This window comes from Sinocyclocheilus grahami, unplaced genomic scaffold, assembly GCF_001515645.1.
Source record: "Sinocyclocheilus grahami isolate Dianchi unplaced genomic scaffold, SAMN03320097.WGS_v1.1 scaffold103.1, whole genome shotgun sequence".
NCBI lineage: Eukaryota > Metazoa > Chordata > Actinopteri > Cypriniformes > Cyprinidae > Sinocyclocheilus > Sinocyclocheilus grahami.
Window position 1 is genome coordinate 1,142,000 of NW_015505282.1, and position 12,907 is coordinate 1,154,906.

Sequence of the window (12,907 nt, forward strand, 5' to 3'; positions counted from 1 at the left end):
ATTTCTTTAAAAAAATTTAAAGAAAACAGGAAAAAAAAAAAAAAAAAAAAAAAAAAATTAACAGAAAAAAAAAAAAAAACAAAAAAAAAAAAAAAAAAAAACTAGTTGCCAAGGCAATGTTTCTCATTTTCATTTAGTTTAACTTGGTAACTAAAATGTTAATATATAAACGTATTCAATTTATTAGAAATTATTAAAATTAATTAAAACAAATAGAAAGACTTAAATAAAAATAATGTCAAAAACACAAAACTTTAAAATGAAAATTAAAACAGAAAATCTAAAAAATGAATTTAAAATATTAACAAACCCTATTATAGTCCCCTTACAGCTGTGGTTGCTATTGTTTGCAATGGATTATTAAATCTAACTTCCAAAGTACATACTGTATTAACCTAACGTTGGTTTGTTAATCATACTTTTCATGTGATATGAGCCCCTGGTGTTTGTTTGGTTTTCTTTTTTGTACATTGTAAGTGTTGTTACAGACATGATATGTACATGTGTCAGTCTCGTAAGTGTTTCGAGAAAATGCAAACAAAATAATATTACAAAAAAACAACAACCCCTATAATAGCCTTTGAATGATACTAAAATAGCACTGTCTCTGAAATACTAAAAGCACATCTCTTCACCCCTTGAATTCAGCGTCGTCCTCGATGGGCGGCAGCGCAGACTTGGTGGGGTGGCCTGAGGCGGACATGGACTTTACATGCCGCGGCCGAGTGGACGCTCCTGGAGACACAGAGGAAGATGCACTCGCCGAGGCCGACATCTCCGTCAGACTGAGACAGAGAGACCACGAGAAAGAGACATACATGAGATAAATGAGCCAGAAAAATGCAAACATTTGCACACATCCGTACTGACATCATATGTGATCAAAAGACCACGTATTATGTTCTTTGGGGGCTAAACAAATATTTATGTCTCTATCACACCAAACGCAACACAAATTGCAAGCAATTTTGCACATTTTAATGTCAAATAAAACCCCAAGACCAGGCTTTTTTCCAGTATTTTTTGCACTGATTCTGGAGTAAAATATTAGTGCTGTCAAACGATTAATCGCATCCAAAATAAAAGTTTTCGTTTACATAATTTATATATATATATATATATGTGTGTGTGTGTACTGTGTATATTTATATAAATACACACACATGCATGTATATATTTAAGAAAAATATGAAAATATGGTATATTAAATATATTTATATATAAATTAAATTATATGAATATAAATATATACATGCAAATATTTTCTAAATATATACTGTATGCGTGTAATAAATATACACAGTACACACACACATATATATTATGTAAACAAAAAATGACAGCACTATAAAATATGTAAAACTGAGCCGATAGTATACTACAAAAGATATCATCCTTAAGATATGAATATAATTTTTATGAATGTCTTCCAATACGTTTTAATTTATTTTAGTACATTCACTTTAAACTAAATGAAAATGAGACATGTTGAATTTAACAATAAGCTGAAATAAAAATAAGCCTAATGTTTTAAAGTGTATTTTATACACTTTAAGTGACTCAAATGTATTTTAATGGTTTTAGTTTTAGTTAACTATAATAACCCTGGTAGAAAAAGACCTCACAAATCACAACTGCAAGTGTCATATTTGCATATACGAATTTGTGTGCGCGATCTTTGTATGTATATTTTCACAAAGAAATCACGATCCATCAGTAACTTTCGTACTTGTTCTAAATGTATGCATTTATTTTTAAATCACATTCAAACATGCACGAACAACTGAAACCACACATACGCAAAAAACAACAACAACAAAAAACACTCTGGATGGCCTTATAAATGTGTTAAGATTTAGACATTTGAAATATCTGCACTGTGCGAAGTGCCCTTCTTTTCGTTTTTACCTATTTGTTACCATTATGGTTTCCACACCTGCGCTGGAATGAACACATGACCCAAGATCTTGTGTCTTATTGGTCAGTGTTTTTGTTAAGCTAATGTTCATGTGAAGAGGTTGATATCAACACGGTTTTAAATTCTGCTCACCTGCTGTCTTTGCCGTTGGGTACGGCTGAGTACCGGTCTGTACTGGATCTCTCACACACGTACGTATTTCTCCTCGTCATTGCTCCAGCAGCGCTATTCTGTTCACACAAACACACTGTTAGTCTACTGCTAGTCGTATGTATTTGTGCCCCGCATCTGAGGCACATGACCTCTCACCCCTGAAGCTGTGGAGGACTTCCTGCGTTCCTGGACCACCAGAGGAGAGGCGGCCATGTCTCCTTTAGAGCTGGAGGAGGGCAGCTTACACTCCTCCTTCTTCTTCTCTCCCTCCACGCTGCTGGCCTGAGAGCGTTTGGTGTAGGAGACGGCCGGAGGTATGGACGGAGCGACTGCACAGAACCAGACAATCATGCTCAGAACAACACATCCACGAACAGCTTCAAATGAAAGCATGTCATCTCCGAGTCAAATGCATTAGATAGATCGATCATTAGTTCTTTTTAGAATATGGGAACTTGTTGTGAGGCCGAGTTGTATTTAAAAGGAATAGCTCACCGAAAAAGGGAAATTCTGTCATTTGCTCATCCTCGTCATGTTCAAAGCTGTATGATTTTCTGTGGAACAGTTGAAAGTTGTTTTGAAGAATGCCGGTAACCCAACAGGTTTCCGGGTGCCATTGACTTCCATAGTATGGACAAAAAAACGCTATGGGAGCCAATGGGATTTGAAACTGTTTGGTTACCAACATTCTTCCAAATATCTTCATTCCACAGAACAAAAAAAACTCATACAGGTTTGGAACAACATGAGAATTTTCATTTTTGGGTGACTTTTACTTTAAAATGTTCTTGGAAACCCCAGCAAGTTTTACCACAGACCTAAAAATCCATAATAAAAATTTATTATTTTTTCATTTAAATTAGTGCTGGGCAACGATTAAATCGCAATTAACAATATATGTGTGTGTGTACTGCATGTATTTATTATGTATATATAAATACACACACATGCATGTATATATTTAAGAACAATTTTATATATTAAATATATATATATAGGCGTAATGATGCTGAAAATTTAGCTTTGATCACAAGAATGTATTACATTTTAAATAGTGCTGTTAATCGATTAATCACATCCAAAATAAAAGTATTTCTTTACATAATATATGTGTGTGTACTGTGTATATTTATTATGTATATATATAAATACACACACATGCATGTATATATTTAAGAAAAATATGTTACATTTATATATTAAATACATTTATATATAATATAAATTATATGAATAAAAATATATACATGTAAATATTTTCAAAATATACAGTATACTGTCTTTATACAGTATATGCATAATAAACATACGCAGTACACACACATATATTATATAAACAAAAATTACAATTAATCGTTGCCCAGCACTATTTTTAATATAAAACCTATGCATGCCACATTCTGTATGTAGACTACACATCCAAAATGACATCGGCAAATTAATTATTAGATTAAAGCAATAAGCCCCGTGAAGCCGTGGTTTACAGTGAATTTAGAACAGCTACGGGGCGTTGTTAGGCACGACGCGAAGCTTCACGGGGGTTACTGCTCTTCACGGGGCTTATTGCTTTTATAAAACGGTTATTCCATATACGTAGTAAGGTTTCACAAAATAAAACAGAGCAAATAAAGTGTAATGATATTAATAAAAACAGTATTCTTCCACCAAACAATGTAGTTCCTCAGAAACAGTTGTGGTTGCAACAAAGTGGTTGTCAAGCAACACACAGAAGTAAACAACGGTGTATGTTTGTAGAGTATTATACAACAGCTTCGAACGCGGCTCAGCCAATCAGAATCAAGGACCGGAACTATCTGTTTTATAAAACTGATTATGTTTTTCTGGGCTAAATAAATGTGTTATTTAGAATGATTTGAAATGTTCTCTGTGTGCGTTTTGTACCGTGGTCGCTGAATCGCCGCTGTTTCTGCGTGGCCGAGATACTGCGCTGGACTTTGGAGTGTGCGGGTGACTGCGTAGAGCTGTTGTTCAGGTCGCTGCTGGGTCGTGACCTTTGACACAGGTTGGTGGTGGACAGCGAATCGCTTCCTTCAAACTAAAACAAGATCAAGGTTATTATAGTTGACTAAAACTTTCACATTTCAGCTAGCTATACAAGGGCAACATTTTAACTTGATGTAATAAAATGAAATAAAGCAAATGAAACACAACACAGACATTTAAAAAAGAAAGAAAAAGAAAAACTACTAAAATTGATTAAAAACAAAACAGAATTACTAAAATTTGAATACAATTAAAATGAAAACGGAGCTATAAAAGTACAAAATTCATTCAAAATATTGATAAAAACTATAATAATATCTCAATGATGGTAAAATAGCACTGCACAGAATACACTGAAGTGGATGAGAGCATTCAGTAATTACGACTGATGTTTTGGTTAATCAGTTAATTAACACGCATGACTTGCCTCTGGAGGTTTCCTGCCCAGCAGAAGATACGTGGCCATGACCTCATCATACTTCTGCCCTACTAACGCCTCTGTGATCTCATCTTCAGGGAAACCCATAGTGATCATCAGCTCTGGAAAAAACAAAGACACACACAGAATTTCATTCTCATTGTATGTGATCCCTGCATAAGCGCACAAACTTTTGGCAATGTAGTCTATGATAGAGACATAAAACCTTGATTTTTAAGCATTATTTAAAAAAATGCATTAGAAGGAAATAAAGAGAGAAAGACAGAAGGGTCAGAGAAGGTACAAACCTATCCGTTTGGTGTCGCTGAAGTCTGGCTCAGGTTCTGTATAGGGCTTCAGTTCCTCTTCCTCGTGACCTACATTCATCCAGCGGTCCTTCATGATTTGCTGTGAGGCATTGATAGACATTAAATTACACCTTTGCATATGAATGTATATTTATTTACTATTAATATTTCATCAATTATCAGTTTTAGCATGTTAATGGATATTGTCAAAAATATAGATTATATATATACATCTCAAAAATCGCTCACAGTAAACGCACATCCTTATATGTGCTGTGAGTTTCAAATGCACCAGGAAAATTTTATTTTCACATTCACATAATTTCCAGCATTTTTTGGACAGATTTGTAATGAGGAGCATTTGTAAACCTGTTGTCATGGACGGTTTTTCACCAAAACAAAACTTTGAGGGTGTAACTCTTGCAGGCAAAGAAATTAAATCATAAGTATTGGAATTTTACAACTGTAAACTAAAATTATATTACTTATTATGAAATGCAGTGCAGGTGTACTTTCAAAAGCAATAAAGCATGTTTAAATTGCTCTAAATGCTTTTTCCATGTGGTATCAAATGTAGTATCAAATATTAATATTTGTCAAGATGTCAGAAATGGCAGTATTGGGACACTACCACCAAGACATACACGGCCATAGCTATGTTTCCATCTACCTATTTTTATGCGCATTTTGGATTATCGCATAAAAAACGCTGGATGGAAATGCCAAGATGCGCATAAATTCTTAAAATGCGCATTTAAAAAAATTTATGCGCACAACTGAGTAGGATAAAAAGTTTATCCAATAAGAAAAAAATGCACATAAACTACGATGGAAACACATTTAACGAATAAATTCCACCATGCGCATTGAAAAAGTCACGTGACTTTGCGCTATGAGACGGGATAACCTAACTAACCAGCGGACCGATCTCGTTCACAGCATCTGAAATGTTGTTTTGGTCGTTCTGAAAAGCCTGAGAAAAGTCTGTCGTCAAAGTACTTCTGTATAATTACTGTCTTACATGACTGCGTTCCCAAACAGCAGCATCCACCTCCGAAAGCAATGATCGCATTTATTGTGTTATGTCTGCTCTCGCTGAAGCGCAAGTCATTCATTACATATGAAAATTATTATATTCAGTGGCTTCTCCTAGTTTTCTTCGAGATATTTAGTGGCAGTTTATCAGGAAGTGACGATTTTGTTCTCTTTGACTCATTGGATGGAAACGGTGCTTTATTCACAAATGTTTTATGCGATATTCCAGTTTTGCGCATAAGTTAAATTCGGATTTTTGAAGAAATATAGCTCATGTTGCTGTGAGCATGCAAGACAAGCTACTGCACAAAGACATAACGATATCCTCCATAGCAGATCTAGACAGGTGGTGCTGGGGAGGAGGAGGGTGTCGAGGAACTCTTCTGTAAGCCAGCCTCACAGCAAACACTGAACTAGACTATTTAAATATTAAACAAGAAAGCTCAAAGGCTGCAGATATAAGAGAGGTGAATCTGCATGCTCCATTTGGTTTACACTGAGATAGCTAGAGGATTAACATTGAATACCTATCAGCTTGCACTAGAGTGTCCTGACTGAACCTCAGGTCATTTCTATACAAGTTTCTACTCCTCGAGACACGCCAGATTTAATGTTAACAAATGTGTGATTAAGATTTGATTTCACATGACTTCAAAAGACTTAAAGTGTACAGGACTACTTTTATGAAACTTTTTATGGTGCTTTTGTTCTTTACTGAGTTTACAGTGGCCCTGTTCACAGTATGCTTTCGTTGTATGGAAAAGAGCATTAAGACATCTCATTTTGTGTTTCACAGAAAAGTATATTTTTCTATAGTTCTTTTCAAAATTCATACGGGTGTGTGAAATGTGTTCATCAGCCTCACCTCTAAACTTCCACGTTTGCCTGGATTTAGCACCAACAGTTTCTTCAGAAGGTTTTCACAGTCTGTGGACATGTAGAACGGTATACGATACTTCCCTCGCAAAACTCTCTCTCGCAGCTCCTGTGGACCAACATTCAGAGTGAGGACCCAATACAGCACATACAGTCAGAGCAATATGCTTTCAGGGAAACTTGCTGCATTTTCATTTAGGTAAACTACATAAAAACATAAGCCTTAAATGGAGCAGTGGAACAGTTTTTTGCTTTGGCAGACTTTAAAGCAAACAGTGCATCACTATTACCTCTTCACACCGATGGTAAAAATTCACACAGCAATGAAACTCCAAATAGGGTGTTTTTCACTTAGCAAAAAATGCTTAAATTACCAACCAACAAAACTAACCAATAAGAAAAAAACAATGCTTTTGAGCCCCAACTACAAGAACCGTAAGTTGTTAGCAGCAAGCAAATTTGACCAAATTTTATATGGCAAACAAAAGGTCACAAAATAGAAATTACACATTTAAACAATAATGTTGGGCGGTTAGTTGTGCTATACTGGGAACATATTTACGGCTAATAGGTATTCTATATGTCTAAGCATACATAAAAAATCAGAAACCCCAAAATATTTGGGAAGCAGTTTTAGGATTTTTAAATATTTATTCAATTCAAGTTTATTTGTATAGCGCTTTTCATGATACAAATCGTTGCAAAGCAGCTTTACAGAAAATTTTACGTTTCTACATTATATTTAGGTTTAGGTTATTAGTGGTGACTATGGCAGAAATGTACAGTTATGTTGTGTTCACACCAAAAGCGAATTTAATTATTCGTAATGTAGATTACATACAAAGTCAATGCAAAGACGCGAACAGACACGAATTTGTGCCGGGCGATGCGAATGGCGCAAATTGGGCGACGCGATTCCCACAAATGCGCAACATACGCCTCAATCACCTCTTCCATGCAAAAATTTGCATATTAATATTACCAAATATTCGCTTCGCGTTTGGTGTGCACACACCATAAGAATCATGCAGTCAGTTACAAATTACACGTAATCAAACAGACTGTAATGTAATGTATGTTGCGATTAAACTTTGCAAATGAAGCAAAATTTGGTAGTTTTATATTTTGTTCCAGGGTTAAAGCGTTTAAATTTGAAATATAGAGAAACCTTTCTGATTATTTTATTATTATTATTTTTTGTGGAAACAGAGTTTTGTTTTCAGGTTTCATTAATGAATAGAAAGTTCAAAAGAACAGCATTTCTTAAGATTAGAAATGATTTGTAACAATGTAAAATGTCACTTTTGATCAAGTTAATGCACATTTGTGACCCTGGAGCACAAAAGCAGTCATAAGTCGCTGGGGTATATTTGTAGCAATAACCAACAATACATTGTATGGGTCAAAATTATTGATTTTTCTTTTATGCCAAAAATCATTAGGATATTAAGTAAATATCATGTTCCATGAAGATATTTTGTACATTTCCTACCGTAAATATATCAAAACTTAATTTTTGATTAGTAATCTGCATTGCTAAGAACTTCATTTGGACAACTTTAAAGATGATTCTCTCAATATTTTGACTTTTTTGCACCCTCAGATTCCAGATTTTCTGATTGTATCTCGGCCAAATATTGTCCTATCCTAACAAACCATACATCAATGGAAAGCTTATTTATTCAGCTTTTAGATAATAAAATTAAATTAAATTGACCCTTATGACTGGTTTTGTGCTCAAGGATCACATTTGTTTAATAAGGCTATTATTTTCTTTCAAATAACATTCTTACTAACCCCATACCTTTGAACGACAGTATGTGTTTATGTATGCATGTGAAGAAAAAATCAGAATAGAACATAAAACCATTAAAGACTTTTAACAGTGACTTGCATAATTTTGCTTAATTTTGTCGCATCGTTTTTGGTGTAAATAGGCCTTCAGTGACCTTGAATATAACTAGAAATGACCTTCAAATTCTGTCCGTCAAAGGGAAGTGAGCCGCTGACAAGCGTGTACAGGATGACCCCCAGACTCCAGACGTCCACCTCTGGCCCGTCGTACTTCTTCCCCTGGAAGAGCTCGGGAGCCGCGTACGGAGGACTGCCACAGAACGTGTCCAGCTTACTCCCGATGGTGAACTCGTTACTGAAGCCAAAGTCCGCTATCTTTATATTCATGTCCGCGTCTAGCAGCAAGTTTTCAGCCTTTACAGAGAGAGACGCACAAAGAAATGTAGCAAAGCGGTCTGCACAGTGCACGGTCATTAGAAATCAATGAAACACAAATCACTAAAGGTGAGCAGATCTATACCACAGCCTTAAACGGTGTGCGTGTCTCACCTTGAGATCCCTGTGGACTATTCTCTTCTGATGGCAATATTGCACTGCAGACACAATCTGTAGTCACACACAAAGTCACATTAGCATGATAATAATAAATAATACAAATAATACATCATTCCACAAACCAGCTCTTTTGTTTATCTGCGAATAGAAGCTGAGAAAGTCTGCAAATCCAGCATGTGTTTGTATGTGCTAGACAGACACTGTAACATGTCTTTATGTCACTGTAGTTGAGAGCGAGACAGACTGGGGTCTTATATTCTGACTAATCAGTGAACTGCAGTCTGGGGGTTTCATTCGCCATCATTAGCAAAGCACGAAGGAAAATGGCCAATTAATTATTGCAGCGCTGCAGGGGGTTTAATTACGCTCAAACTGATGTCTGTTTGTTTACAGTTGTCACATGAACAGCTGATCAGAGGGAAACTTGACAAACACTGTATCACCACTAGAGGGTGCTCTGTACAAAAGCGTATTAAAATTAATCAACATTCATTAAAGGTAACAAAGGAGGAAGATGCCCCCAGTGTATTTATTGATCATGACATGACTATCATAATTATTTCTTTCTTTCTAAATGTGTCATTAATATCAAATACTAAATCTGTTAATGCATTTAAATAAATGTTTTTTTTGTCCTTTCAGTTGGAGGATTCATCTTTTCCACCAAACCACTGTCAAGCAGAAGGAAAATGTTTAATGCAATAAATACAGTTAAAATAAGTGTAATTATTCTGACTAACTGAGTGTAAGCCAGTACAACAGCACGTTAATAAACGGCAATATTTACCCACATATATCTGTACTAAAACATTATAGAGCATGCAAATTCCTTGTGATTTTCATGATCAAATTTTTTTATATTTTATATTGTTAACAAAATTATACTGAACAAGTAATGTACGATGTTAAATTAAAAAAAATTACTTGTACTTTTTCTCCATATTTTAATTTTTATCTCTTCTGATTTTAGTATTTAGTAAGCAACAATTCTTGTAAGTATTTATTAGATGCTATTAGATACTTTATTTTAAGGCCCAATTCTCGCAACAAACCATTAACTACTACTTTTGCCTCAATAAACTTCTAATTTGCTGCTTATTAATAGTTAGTGAGGTAGTTGTTAACTTTAGGTATTGGGTAGGATTAGAAATGTAGAATATGGTCATGCAGAGCTTTATAAGCACTAATAAACAGCCAATATGTTAATAATAGGCACGCTAATAGGCAGATAGTTAATAGTGAGAATTTGGAAGGTGTTACCAAATCTATTTATTAGGCATCACTTATACATGACATATTAATACTTGTACTAATAGTAACTAGTTCAAGTTTAACTAGTTAATACTTATTTTTTATGCAAAAATGTACAGTACATTTTTACTGTAAGACACATTAGTAAAGTTTATACATGCAAATATTTATTTGTTCAACTAGATTATAAAACAACTGATATTCTGTTATTTTATAAACGTGCCTTGTGATTTAATACTAATACAATTATCATTTATAATTGATAATAATTAATCATTTGTTTACATTGAAATGCAGTGTAGAAGAGAAGCAAATATCTTTTTAAAAATCTAGCCCATTCACTGTGATTTGCTGTTGTAAATATTACACTGGAAATAGGTATTAATATGTGCTTTATAAGTAATAATAAACAGACAATATGCATGCTAATAAGCAACTAGTTAATAGTGAGAATTAGTCCTTAAAATAAAGTGTTACCCAGTTACCGAATACAATTTACTTTTAAAAATGTATTTTTGTTCTCAATAGTCACAATGTCAGCTAGATAGTTGATTTAAATCTCGGCTGTTTTCAATGATTCTGGTTCAGATGTGTGTATAGTATGCGTGTGTATCACCTGTCGAAACTTTGCTCTGGCTTCCTTTTCCTTCATCCTCCCATGAGCGACTAAGTAGTCAAACACTTCACCTGACATATAAACACAGACATTCAGAGATATGCATCATGACGTGCGCTAATAGTGATATTAAATATGAATCTCGCCCGTCCATCACACTCACCTCCACTTGCATACTCCATTATTAAATAAAGTGTCTTCTCTGTTTCAATTACTTCAAATAACTTAACTGGAAGAGAGAGAGAAACAGATACAGAGAGTGATTGACATTCAAAACAATTAAGCACATTTGTTCACAAGAGCGGGCAGCTCACTATTTTTTTGGACTAATATGGAGCTAAAATAGTATCAAAATTATCATACAAAATATGATTCGCAAACTTGCAATCATACTTGTGCATTTATGAACTGTGGTTTGAATCATATTTTGTGGATGTAAATTTTGTTACATATTCGCAAATCATATTTTGTAAATACAAATCATTTTTGACGCTATTTTAGCCCCATACCACAATGACGACAGATCTGATCTGTGCTTGATTCTCTCAGGAACTCATCTATGATATGGAGAAGCAACACACCAGGGATGCTTGTTATGGAGATGTGCTAAAATACACGCAAGACGTCACACACACGGGCTTCCTGTTTCTTTTCATTTCATTGTGTACTTTACTGTATGTGAAGAGCTTCTGTAATTCAATTTACTCTCGGTGGATGGACGCTAATAACGTCTGACTGCTTCCTGCATGCAGTCTTTAACATGCAGTGAGTGTGTGTGTTAGGAAAGATGAGAGAAAAAAATGTCAGGGATAGGTGGGTAATCACAGCTTTTAGTCTGATTAATCTAAAATCCAGCTCAGCCTCGGCCAATCAGAAGCCAGGAAGGGTACGCCAGAAACAGCCAGTCATGCTAATCGATAGAGAAGTGAAAACGGAGTCTTGTGCCGTTTAGAGAGGCACAAAAGAGCTGAGCTGGTCAGACATCGGCCATGCAGAGCTGATCGTGCTAAAGCAGCCCGTCTGAATGACTCTCCCGTGATTCCCTTCCATTAGGAATATAAATAATCCAGTTAACATCTCATAAAACTGGAGCGAGAGAAAAGAGAGGGAAAGTGCCATGTCACGGATGAAACTGAGCTGTGGATAAAAACAAGACATTGATTATCAGGTCTAAACGGCTCCAGGCTTGATCAGGTGTTATGAGGGTCAGTTTGCAGCCTCACACCAGTGTTGTTATACCTAACTAAATCTTGTAAAAATAAATGAAAGCTAAATAGAAAAATAGAAAACTATTTTAAAAAATGACAAAAGCACAAAATTACTAAAACTTAAAAAATAAAAGCTAGTTCAGAACATTTCAATAATTTAATAAATACTATAATAAATAAATACTATAGAAATGTGTGTATGTATATATGTGTGTATGTATATGTGTATGTGTATGTATATATATGTGTGTGTGTATATGTGTGTGTGTGTGTGTGTGTGTATATACAGTGGGTACGGAAAGTATTCAGACCCCCTTAAATTTTTCACTCTTTGTTATATTGCAGCCATTTGCTAAAATCATTTAAGTTCATTTTTTTCCTCATTAATGTACACACAGCACCCCATATTGACAGAAAAACACAGCATTGTTGACATTTTTGCAGATTTATTCAAAAAGAAAACCTGAAATATCACATGGTCCTAAGTATTCAGACCCTTTGCTCAGTATTTAGTAGAAGCACCCTTTTGATCTAATACAGCCATGAGTCTTTTTGGGAAAGATGCAACAAGTTTTTCACACCTGGATTTGGGGATCCTCTGCCATTCCTCCTTGCAGATCCTCTCCAGTTCTGTCAGGTTGGATGGTAAACGTTGGTGGACAGCCATTTTTAGGTCTCTCCAGAGATGCTCAATTGGGTTTAAGTCACGGCTCTGGCTGGGCCATTCAAGAACAGTCACAGAGTTGCTGTGAAGCCACTCCTTCGTTATTT

At 35.0% G+C, this 12,907-nt stretch overlaps 1 protein-coding gene across 5 annotated transcripts in view; it reads right to left on the reverse strand.

Annotated features, from left to right (window-relative positions):
- mark1 (MAP/microtubule affinity-regulating kinase 1) overlaps positions 1-12,907 on the reverse strand; it is a 69,535-nt gene that overhangs the window by 15,874 nt on the left and 40,754 nt on the right. For all 5 annotated transcript variants that reach the window (XM_016276528.1, XM_016276529.1, XM_016276527.1 and 2 more), the window contains exons 5-15: positions 11,092-11,157; positions 10,929-10,999; positions 9,056-9,112; positions 8,684-8,920; positions 6,702-6,821; positions 4,802-4,901; positions 4,503-4,615; positions 3,974-4,127; positions 2,228-2,400; positions 2,051-2,148; positions 636-785 (exon numbers count right to left, since the gene is read on the reverse strand). In XM_016276528.1, the coding sequence (XP_016132014.1) occupies positions 636-785; positions 2,051-2,148; positions 2,228-2,400; positions 3,974-4,127; positions 4,503-4,615; positions 4,802-4,901; positions 6,702-6,821; positions 8,684-8,920; positions 9,056-9,112; positions 10,929-10,999; positions 11,092-11,157 (1,339 nt within the window). The remainder of the gene's footprint in view (positions 1-635; positions 786-2,050; positions 2,149-2,227; positions 2,401-3,973; positions 4,128-4,502; positions 4,616-4,801; positions 4,902-6,701; positions 6,822-8,683; positions 8,921-9,055; positions 9,113-10,928; positions 11,000-11,091; positions 11,158-12,907) is intronic.